At 34.5% G+C, this 12,071-nt stretch overlaps 2 protein-coding genes and 1 long non-coding RNA gene across 13 annotated transcripts in view; 2 read left to right on the forward strand and 1 right to left on the reverse strand.

The window, feature by feature from the left end:
- Positions 1-658: 658 nt before the first annotated feature.
- On the forward strand, positions 659-5,788 carry LOC126924689 (cysteine and histidine-rich protein 1 homolog). The gene is made up of 6 exons (XM_050739453.1): positions 659-1,121; positions 3,787-4,025; positions 4,088-4,299; positions 4,592-4,752; positions 4,840-5,042; positions 5,131-5,788. The coding sequence occupies exons 1-6, from the start codon at positions 726-728 to the stop codon at positions 5,156-5,158; spliced, it is 1,239 nt and encodes a 412-aa protein (XP_050595410.1). The 5' UTR covers positions 659-725; the 3' UTR covers positions 5,159-5,788.
- Positions 5,454-7,455, reverse strand: LOC126924727 (uncharacterized). The gene is made up of 2 exons (XR_007713638.1): positions 7,064-7,455; positions 5,454-6,781 (listed from the first exon to the last, which is right to left on the reverse strand). It is a non-coding gene; the product is annotated as an uncharacterized LOC126924727 (long non-coding RNA).
- A 36-nt stretch (positions 7,456-7,491) lies between these two features.
- LOC126924657 (ATP-dependent helicase brm-like) overlaps positions 7,492-12,071 on the forward strand; it is a 44,566-nt gene continuing 39,986 nt past the window's right edge. For 5 of the 11 annotated variants that reach the window (XR_007713624.1, XR_007713621.1, XR_007713622.1 and 2 more), the window contains exons 1-3: positions 7,494-7,718; positions 8,339-8,654; positions 9,796-11,978. Coding sequence is in view for 7 of the 11 variants with exons in the window: in XM_050739346.1 (XP_050595303.1) it covers positions 8,379-8,654; positions 9,796-11,978 (2,459 nt within the window). In the remaining 4 variants the exon portion in view is untranslated. The other 6 variants (XM_050739349.1, XM_050739351.1, XM_050739352.1 and 3 more) reach the window with 6 other exon arrangements.

The raw sequence follows: 12,071 nt of genomic DNA on the forward strand, positions 1-12,071 counted from the left end.
TATTTTATGAACAGTATTTACCTCGTCGTGTGTGATTTAAAATTAAATAATGAAATTCAAGACTTACAAAAAGATGGCTAGCTACTCTTCTGGATCTTTGATTTCATTTATGTAATTTTTCGACTAAAAAAAAAAAAATAAATTTTTCATTATTATGTACCTCATTGATAATTCTATGTAGATAAATACGTATAACGAAAATATTTAATTAGCTTAGAAAATTTCGAATTTGTATCTTCAAAATTTCGCGTATAACTGGCATGCGTATTTGAGTGTTCAAATTGAATTTGTATCACGTAGTTGATCCATGCTTTTAAATGATCAAGCTATGACATTTTAATAAAGATTTTTAATCACTCAAAATCGCTGAAAGAAAATTGACTGAAGATTGACTCGAGACCCTTTCGATACGAGCGATTTTCTAATTTTCAAATATTCGAAACGTCAACTAAATTCACATCCGAAGGATATGTAGTAATCCTAAAATCGAATTGAATTCTCATTTTATGATAAAAAGGTCAAACGTTAAGTTTCGAAAAATCATATTCGACAACAGTCGTAACAATGACAAATGGTAACAGTCTCAAAGAAACAGTCTATCAATATCGTTCTTCTTAGCGGGCTCCCTTCTACTAACAACAAGATTTGTTGTTCTACTAACAGCAAGATTTTCTATCTTGCTAAAAATAATTCGTAGAATAGTCGAATGTCACGAAAATTTTCACATGTGTTGGCTTTTAACCTTGAATAATACATCAACCGATTTCATTACGTTTCGTACGAGTATCGGATCGGTGTTGTCTCTATCTAGGAGATTATTGCGTGGTCTGCGTTTGACATCTGCGCATTTCTCACGCTCATTCGGAGGAAAAATCAAAACAATCAATATGGCGGATCCGAACAACGAGGCTGCATCGTCGAGTAGCGTTTCGGAGCAGGCCCCGTCGGCCACCCCGATTCGCGACGATCTCGAAAAAATCGAGGACTTCCTTGAGCCTGATAAAAAGCGTCGCAAACTGTCACGGAACGATGGGAAAACCGAACAAAAGTTGGAACACCGCTTGGGCGGCATCCTCTGCTGCGCAGTTTGTCTCGATTTACCCAAGGCAGCCGTTTATCAGGTAAGTTTTCGAATTATTATTGCTTCTTAATATTTTCTGCCATTCTTTCGATACGTGCCACGCTTTGGCGCTATCTACGATATTTTTTACGAATGATACGTTCTATTGATCCGGTATATACTGTGGATTTAACGTGACATGACGTCGTTCCTCTAACAACGTCGTTTCTTTCTATCCGACATTTTCACCCGAGGACGATGGGTGCACTTCTCTTCGTCGATATGTATGTCATACATAATACGTACGTATAGATGTTACCGAGCAAGAATTATTCTTATTAATTCACGTTCACTATGCACACTATGCACCGTGACAATTTGTTGACATTTCTCTACACGAAATCGTCTTTTGTTGTTTTCGGTTTTATGGCTCTAACTTGGCAATAGTAATTTTTCATTGAAGTGCAAATATATGTCGATCGCGGTGGAATACAGTAAAAACTTAATAAAAGATCATTCAAATAATGAAAGTAAAATTAAAATAAAGGGGATACAAAAATGAAAATATATTTTTAATAGTTAAATGTGTGTTTAAAAAAAGCAGAAATATTTCTGGAGTTATTATCGCTTCTTATTCAAGGCTTGTGTTTTGTAATATACCTATATATATATTTTATTACTGATTACAGTTGAGTTATACTTTTAATTGATTAATGACAGTCTTTAATACTACTTTGTTTCTGTGTTAAATTCTTTCTCTCTCACTCTGCCCATTTTTCTTATCCTCCTTTTCTCTTGACGATTATAACATATGTATTGTTCAATAGTTTGCCTTTATAGTAAGATTTTATTTTTCTAATATTGCAGGAATTGTTATAATCATGGAGATGATAATTTCATTTTTAAGTTTTGATCTTATAAGTATTTAAGCTATTTTTATTACTATTAGAAATAAAAATATGTTTATCAATTGTCTTCTTTAAGATAGTAATAATATAATTACAGGTAGGTAACTATATGCTCTTTCTTAATAAGAGTGGTATTGAACATTTGAAAAAAACAGATGTATGAAGAACAGCCTTTAATTTGCTAAATACAAATATTATGATTTCCAATTATACTATTTTTCATTGTTATACATATTTATAAAGTTCAACAAAATCTGACTGACGATAAAAAACATCCTCATATACAATATACTCTTACAAAATAATTTTTTGCAATGGAATTTCTAAATATTTAGCATTTATAGTAAATATACTGCTTAAGTGTTTTTTCTTGTATAATTTGTATTGTAAAGGTGACATCAAATCTATGATAAACATATCTATGCATGCATGTAAAGTAATTCTCACTATGATGTACATTAATGGCGAATTTTTAACTCATGCGAGCAATATGCAGATATATCAAAGAGAATTATTGTATGTAAGCATGCCCAAGCAATGACCCCTTTTTTAGTAACATTTATTTACAGAAGCTCCTCTGTTAATTAAATTTGTAGCATTTCATTCTACCTGTACTCTATTTATATTTTGTCCTTAGTTCTTTTTTCAATTTTATTCATGGAAATATATATATATGTAACATATTCTATATTCACTATCTTCATTAACTGTAAAACAGTGGGAAGAATGTTGCGTTTATCCCATCATGATAGAGATGCATACATGTAAGTTACTTAGTGCGCTGCCCAGCGCATAATGTACTTTTTATTTTTACTAAGGTATGCAAGTTTGAACGTTGTATTCATGCATTTGTGAACTCGTAGATATTACACAGAATATTTGATTTTAAGCAGTTTAAACATTAACTTCATCCTTCTTGATATTCTAATAAAATCAATTAAGAAAATGAAGGAGAGAAAAAGAGAAACAGAAATTATTTAAGTCACCAGATCTTTATAGTCTAGCATATAATATAGCAATACATTTTTTCAATTACAAAGTATTATGTTTATTGTAAGAAGTAATCAAGATGAAGGAACCACCCAGATATTAGTTACTAGGAAAAATTTTATTGTAGATTCATGCGGAACTGATGTTTATCAATTATGATTAATAGTGAGAGAGTGAGAGTGAGAGAGAGAAAGCGCATTTCCAGAAAATCTGTATAACATGTATAGTTGAAAAGCATTGAACAAAATAAACATTCTTAAAGGTTATTAGTTAGTTATTTCGCATATGACACCCTTTTTCACTTATCCTACACATCATTATCCTTTTCTCTTCCTTTCTATTATCAATATTGGCAACATTAATGACAATCGCTTTCGGTGATATTCACACTGTTTTAAACCTATTGGTTTCACAATATGATTACTTGAATTATTAATAGTGTTATTACAATTTTGTGTTTCAGGTTTAAAAACATCAAATTATGGTAATATACATGATATTAGTTTTGTTATTCTAGTTTGGTTAATGTGTTATAAGGGTTGTACATATATATATTAAAAAAAAAAAAGAAAAGTATAAAATGTGACAGCTTGTGCAAAATGAAAAGTTAAATTATTTATTTCAAGTAAAAGTATCTTTTCTCTTCTTTTAATCAATATTAGAACATATATGTTTATTAGAGCTGGCAAATTAAATTTTGCACATAGCTGTACATATATAATGTAACAAGATACAACAGGCTAATTAAAGTTACCAACAAAGTTAGGATTATCTTTTACAATATGAAACTAAGAATGCTAGTAATACATGCTGCAACAATGTTCACAGTGTACAAATGGACACTTGATGTGTGCCGGTTGCTTCACTCATGTCCTCGCAGATGCCAGGCTAAGAGATGAAATGGCAACATGTCCCAACTGCAGAATTGAGATCAGCAGAACATCTCCATCTCGAAATTTGGCAGTTGAGAAAGCAGTATCTGAGTTACCAGCAGAATGTCAATATTGTGCAAAGGAGTTCCCAAGGAATTCCTTGGAACGTCATGAAGAGACTATGTGTGAAGAAAGGTAATCAATGTCAATAAATAGAACTGGATAAAATAATATTAATGTATGTTGTGTGTATGTAGAATATCCAGTTGCAAATACAGTAGAATTGGCTGTCCATGGCGTGGACCAAATCACGAACGTCCAGAACACGAGGCACATTGTGTACATCCACATCGTTCAGGGCTGGATGTAATGGATGCCCTGCGCGATATCGATGCCCGTACCCTTGAAGAACGTAGGCTGTATGACAATGTCTTTGATCTTTTGTCGTACGAGAAAATCACATTCAACGGTCCGTATCTGTTTCTCGTGTATTAAGGCTATCAATCTCTTACATAGTCTTGTTTAGATGAAAACATTATAAAAGATATTTCACTTTGTTCTGTGCTTTGTTTAGCAGCAGCAGGAACAATCTCTGTCATCAGATTTGTCCAAATTAAAATATTTATTTAGACTTCTAGATATCTCATTGGAGTCATTTGAAATATTGAATAAATTCATTTTGTTCTTGCATTTCCTGCTATATTAATAGAAGCGTAGAGAACGTAGGATAGGAGTTATCTGTAGAATTTCGTCCTTTGTAGATTTACAAATGAAGCCATATCGTACAGATGAATTTGTCCATAAACTGTTTTACGAAACTTCTCGTTTTACGGCGTTTAACAATCAATGGGTTGTTAAAGCGAGAATCAATAACAGTCAACGTGATCCTACTCAGAGTTCAGAAAGAGACATGACTTATCAAGTATGTAGAAATTAAAAAATATTTTGCAAAAAACCAATGATTGTCTTTTTAACGAATTTTTTAAATGTGTTCTTTAATGTATTATAGTTGATTTTAAAATCAAAGACAACGTATCCACTACCACTTCATTATTTGATATTAAAAGGACCTTTTGGGGACATGAAAGTACAACCAAGAATACACAAATTTGAGTTCACTGACCAGGAAATCGAAAGTCCTTACTTACCTTTACCTTTACCTGATACGGCAGAGTGCAATAGACTCCTCGCTGCAAGAGCTATTAGTTTCAGGTAAGAAACCAATGCATACATTTACATAATAATCTTTTATCAAGAAATTCTAAAAAAGAAAGGTCATTTGTATACATTTTTTTTTCAGACTAATAATGTTCCTGGCATCTAAGTAGCTCGACACAATTGCTGTCAAGATTTTATGGAAAATGAATTATAATTGACACAACTTTTTAGATTTAACAGTGATAAGAACATAGATGACACAGAGGTTTATAACCAATTACTAGTAGTGTTTAACCATAATGATAATAAAGATAAAGATGCTAATTCTGCTGTAGTCTATACACATATTACATTCAGAAAGAAGTTTCACTACGTTGAAACCGCGAATAGATTGATACAAACGAAATAGAAAAAATAATTTGCAGATACTTGAAAAAGGGCAATGTCTAATTTCGTTTCTTCTAATTTCTTTCAAAAAATTTTTATTTTTTTATTTTTTTTTTTTTTTTTATTGACTCTTCCAGTTTACTGGAGCTTTATGTAGATCATTGTTGTTAGACAAGTGTATTAAATTGCGCCGATACTGGTAAGTAGAACTGTTTCACAAACAGAATAGAAAAGATAGTATGACTTTTCGCGTAGCGATGTCGATCGAAGCGAACAATTTAATGCACATGCCTGTCGACAAAAGCCTATTACAGATTCTTCTATTTACGTATAAATTAAATGTTATTGATGTAAACATCCCAAATCGACATATTGTAATAGAAAAGAATTAAATAAATTTATTATAATTACAAGTTCTAGTTTTTATTTTAAATCCTAACATCTACCATGGAACAATGATTCTATTTACATTTTACTTTTAAATTTACGAAAATTAATCCAATTTGTTGTAACTCGGATAAATTAATGAAAATATAAAAAATATACTTTTAGTGAATAGAGAAAAAGAAGTGATTCAACATTTTGTAAAAACTTGGAATTAAAATTAAAATTTAATGGTATTATCGTTATGTAGGAATATTAATATTACGAGTCTTTCTGGAATTGATTTAAAAAGGACGTAGTCCCGAACGTAGTCCCGTAGTCTCCATCCTTGATGCAGTATTTACTGTATCAGCAAAAAGACTATTATTAAAACTAACTACACCCGTACAATCGGGTCCATTGTGTACATCGATTCTAACACTAAGTTGTGCATTCTGTTTGTGCATTATTATCACTAGAGCTATTGAGGTAACATCTCTCACGTGTTCATTACCATTTCTTTCTGGCAAGTCATACAGTACCATGTATGCATCTCCTATTGTTTGCATCTTAGTCAATCATATTAAATATTAGTAACAATGTAAACATTTTAGTCAAAATTGTAATAGCTAAGTTATGGATATTTATGAAAATAGATTGAATAAATAAACAAATTAAATGTGGATTAAATAGAATTAAATTAATAATTTTATTATTATTTTCATACTGCCTCATACGTATAATATGTTTAATATAATACGAGGAAAAAGTCTAATGACACCTCGGACGAAATATGTTGGCGGGGGTAAGAGATACGGATTGATTAAATATTTTCGAATTTGCAAAGGTGATGGTCGATTTAGTCTGATTGGTAATTCTCTTTCTGCAAGTGACCATCACTATGCTATCGGCACTCGGAGGTACGGTGCGACCTGTGAATGGCCTGCACAGGGATTTCGCAGATCTTACTCAGCGATCATAATAAGCAATAAAAAACCCTTATGAAACACTCTGACTCGACCACTACGTACTAGAATAGAAAGCTAAAAAGGGAGAAAATCCTAAATCCTAAAATCCTAAATGAATGTTCAATGGTTTCATATAGTTACCGTTGCTAGGAAAGACAGAATTTCTTGGGCTTATAAACATAAACGTATAAAAGTATAAAAATATAAAAATATAAGTATATAAAAACATAAATATATAAAGATATAAGACGTAAAGATATAAACGGATAAAGAGATAAAAATATGAATCTAGAATGTAAGATTTTTCTCCAAAAAAAGTACAGTAAACAATTAATTTCTTTTTCTTAGATAACTTACAATTGCATTATTGCGCGATTTTGTCATTCTAATAATTGTCTATCTCAGATAGAAAAATAGATATGAACTTTTTCGTAGAACCGTACAATTAAATAGGTCTTGTAGCGTGGAACTTAATGGTTCTTGTCTATGCTAGTATACAATCAAACAGAGTAGATCTCTAACTTTAAGCTTAAATAAATAGGTTCTTGTATATGTTAAATTGCAATCTAACAAGGCAGATTCCTAATTTTATAGGTTCTTGTATATGATAAATTGCAATCTAACAGGACAGATCCCTAATTTTATAGGTTCTTGTAAATGCTAAATTGTAATCTAACAGGGCAGATCCCTAATTTTATAGGTTTTTGTATATGCTAACTTTAGTTAACTTCGGCACTTGGCCGCACGGTGCAGCACCTGTACTGTGAAATAACTAGAATTACGGGCGTGAGCATTCTCATTTCCTCTTTGTTTATATGGCTGTGATCTCCAACCTGAAATAGTGAGATTTTAAAGTTGAGAGCCTATATGCAAAACCAATACAAAAACAATTAAATGTCAGGACTCCAAATACGCTAAATGAAAAAATATATAGAGTACGTACAATGTAGAAGCTCTGCTCCATGAAGATACTTCCAAGAAATAGTGGGGATAACCACGACTAGTTAGTAAGGTAGAATTCCAACCAGTTAGCAAGATAGTGTTGTAATTTTAATAAAAATTCTTAGGTTTCACAAGTTATATTAAATTTATTAAAAGAGAAATGATACAACTTTTATCAAATATACAAATATATTCAGTATTCATAACAAATATGAATCTATATTAGTTTTTAATTTAAAGAAACATACATAGGTGTAGGAAATAGCTTTGAACAGACAGCCATGATTTCTGACGTGCTTAATGTATTGCGAGTAGAAACACTAAGAAAATGGCCGGTAACGAATGTTGATCATCGTTTATACTGAAATCGATATAAAATTTGATCAACTTTTTCATTGTAATGATGTTAACTTCTGACTAAAATGAAAGTTGTTTCTATTATAATAAAACGAATGTTATAATGGTATGTACGGATATGACTCTCTTTATATATAATAGTCAGTTTATAATAGCATAGAGTCTTTAAGCTTGATTACAGAAGGAAATGAATTACCAGATTTTTCTATAAAAAACAGTTTAAATATTTGTATTAATTATAGTATTAATATGAGAATATATATATTATTAATGTTCTTCAAAGCTAGTGTAAATATATATTAATAATATTGTGTATCTTTTCATATATTTTAGGTGGTGAACTTTACATATTTAAAAGTTTAAGGACATCAGTATGGCAAGTCCTTCACCACAATCATCTCCTATGCCTCCACCGCAAACGCCAAGTCCTATGGGCCCTCCTCAGCAGGCACCATCACCTTCTAACCCACAAGGTAGTCCTATGGGTCCACCACAGCATCATCCTCATAGTCCAACACAAGCATATCAAACTGGTCCGCCAATGCCACCTGGAGGTCCACCTATGTCTCAACCGAATCAACAACCTTCATCGCAACAGCAGAATTATCCATCACACCCACAACAAATGCAATCTGCTATGGGTCCACAGGTAAAAATAAAATTTAAGAAATATTATCTTTACTTTTTATAGATGACTACAGCATGTTTTATTATTGGTAGACAAAATTATAAAGGGTTGTTTTATACTAAGATAAGCAATAAGAGGACATATTTTTTAAAAACAATGAGAAAAAAATTCATATATTTGTGAAACAAATTGCTTTATAAATTTTACTAGAAATATTATAGATTAAGGATCAAATTGAAAGATTTCTGGCATTGCAAATATTCATAGGTAAATGAATGCATACTATCAACATTTAACAAAAAGATCATATGTACTATAAATATTTTCTCTCCCTCTCTTTTTTTTAAAGTAAAAGTATCATAGTACAAATTATATTACAAATCATGTCTAATTTATTATATGATCTGCTCAAAAAATCTCAGATTGCCTATTGCTAAAGTAATATTCACTATAAGAAATAGAGCGTCCTTTGCAACTCTATAAAATTTACTAGCTTACAATTATTAATTGCAATTAAATTTACTGTCTATCTAGATTTTTTATTTTTTATTGATTTTATTTTTTTATTGATAGTTATATATTTACAAAGCTTCTTGTGAATATATATGTTATGTAAGCTCATGAAAATTAGTCACACAAACAGGTTTTCACATTAAAAAAGACATTAATTTTATTCATTTAATCAAAGTATATCTTTTTTTTCTTTAAGTCTGTAGGTTTAATATTTAATTTATTTTCTTGTGGCTTAGAAAGGTTGATATCAAATTTTTATCAACAGTTTGTAAGCCAGCACTCTTAAAAAGATTAAATATTTGACCAGCAATTTTTAGAAAAACGTGGGAGAAATACTATATTCGCTAAAACAATTATGTATTACAAATTTACGTATATTATTTATTTCACATATGGAAGTATTACTATAACAATGCTTGAAGTATCCCCTGTTAGAATTTATAATTATTTATTCCATCTCCTTGAGAATAAATTTACAGAAATAAGCTATTTATTCTTTGAGAAACTTATAAAAAGTGAAGTTAATTAATTTGATTTCCTATATTTCATTATCATGTTTCACATTTTCTCTGCATGAGAAATCATGTTTCTTAACAATAATATTAATTGCATGATAAACAAAACAAGTGTACCACTTCTGATGTTACAGAATCAGAGTGGACCTGGCATGCCAGTTAGTCAAAATTCTAATTCTCAGCAGGCTCCCAGTGGACCTATGGTACCAGGCCAAATGGGACCAAGTGGATCTCAAGGAACATCTCACATTATGCAATCTGGTCCAAACCAAATGAATGCAAATGGACCAGGACAAATGAGTGCTGGTGGCCCTGGTCAGATGGGCCCAGGAGGCCCTGGTCCAATGGGCCCAGGAGGCCCTGGTCAAATGGGCCCAGGAGGCCCTGGTCAAATGGGCCCAGGAGGCCCTGGTCAAATGGGACCAGGAGGCCCTGGTCAGATGGGACCAGGAGGACCCGGTCAAATGGGCCCAGGAGGCCCTGGTCCAATGGGCCCAGGAGGCCCTGGTCAAATGGGCCCAGGAGGTCCTGGTCAAATGGGTCCAGGAGGTTCAGGACCAATTGGAGCAAGCCATATGGGCCAAGCTGCTGGAGGACCACCAGGAGGTCCACATATGAGTCAGGCTCCTCCTCAAATGGGTCCAGGAAATGGACCTGTGCCACAAATGGGTTCTGGAGGACCTTCAAATTCGCAAATGGTACCTGGAGGACCAGGACATATGAGTGGCCCACCAGGATCAAGCCATATGAATGCAGCTGGACCACCAGGTCCAGGACATATGAATACAAGTGGGCCACCAGGATCAGGCCATATGAATGCAACTGGACCCCCTGGAACAGGCCATATGAATGCGACTGGGCCACCAGGACCAGGTCATATGAGTTCAGGTGGTCCGCCTGGACCAGGACATATGAGCACTAATGGGCCCCCTGGACCAGGACATATTAATACAAACGGTCCACCCGGTTCAACTCATATGAATGCTAGTGGTCCGCCTGGAAGTCATTTAAATAGCGGACCATCCATACCAAGTCATATAAATGCAAGTGGTCCACCAGGATCTGGACATATGAGTGCTAGCGGACCAGGAAATCATTTAGGCCCTGGAGGGCCAGGTCAAATGCCTCCAGGTGGTTCTACTGCACATAACTTGGGGCCAGGAGGACCAAATCAAATGGGTCCTGGAGGTCCAAATCAAATGGTACCTAGTAATCAAACCCCTATGGGACCTAGTCCCATGGGGCCTGTTGGACAAAGTGGACAAATTGGGCCAAATGCACCTGGCCAAATGGGACATAACGGACCATCACCAATGGGTCCAAATGCTCCTGGACAGATGGGTATCGGATCTGCCTCGTCGCAACTGGCTATGGGAGGGCCTGGAAGTCAGTTGGGTCCAGGTGGGCCAGGTAGTCAAATGGGTCCGGGTAGTGGACCTGGGGGACAATTAGGAAGTAGTCTTGGACAAATGGGGCCAGGAAGTGGACCTGGAGGACAAATGCCACCAAGCAATGGACCTGGAGGTTCCATGGGCCCTGGAAGTGGTCCTGGTGGACAAATGGTATCAACTAGTGGACCTGGAGGTCAAATAGGGCCAGGAAGCAGTCCTGGAGGGCAAATAGGACCGGGAAGTGGTAGTGGAAATCAAATAGGACCTGGAAATGCTCCTGGAAATCCGATGACGCCAGGAAGCGGACCTAGCGGACAAATGGGTCCAGGAAGTGGACCCAATAGTCAAATGGGACCGGGAAATTTGCCTGGAGGACAAATGGGCCCAGGAAATAACTCAAATAGTCAAATGGGTCCTGGAAATGGACCAAGTGGACAGATAGGCCCAGGTGGTCAAATGGGACCCAATGGTCCTGGAGGGCAAATGGGTCCAGGTGGTTCAGGAGTACAAATACCACCAGGTGGTCCTGCAAATCAAATGGGACCTGGTGGCCCTGGTAATCAAATAGGACCAAGTGGACCAAACAATCAGCTAAGCCACAGTGGTGCTAGCAATCAAATGGGACCAAGTGGACAGTCATCTTCTGGCCAAATTGGCCCTGGTTCACAGGGCCAACAAATTGTTCCAGGAGGTTCAGCGCCAATCGGGCCTGGTGCACCTGTGAATCAAATGAGTCAAACTGGACCTGGTGGTCCACCTGGTGCTGGACAAGAAAATTTGAATGCTTTACAGAAAGCTATTGATTCAATGGAAGAAAAGGGACTTCAAGAGGATCCACGTTATTCTCAGCTATTAGCTTTAAGGGCTCGTCAAGGCAACATTGGAGAGAAACAAGCTTTTAGTTCACAACAATTACAACAATTGCGGTATACTATATAGAATATATTTGTTAATTAAATATGTAATTAATTGTATCAATTGTCTGAAGATATTAATGTTTCATACATAATTGTTTGCAG

Source organism: Bombus affinis, chromosome 15 (assembly GCF_024516045.1).
Source record: "Bombus affinis isolate iyBomAffi1 chromosome 15, iyBomAffi1.2, whole genome shotgun sequence".
Taxonomy (NCBI): domain Eukaryota; kingdom Metazoa; phylum Arthropoda; class Insecta; order Hymenoptera; family Apidae; genus Bombus; species Bombus affinis.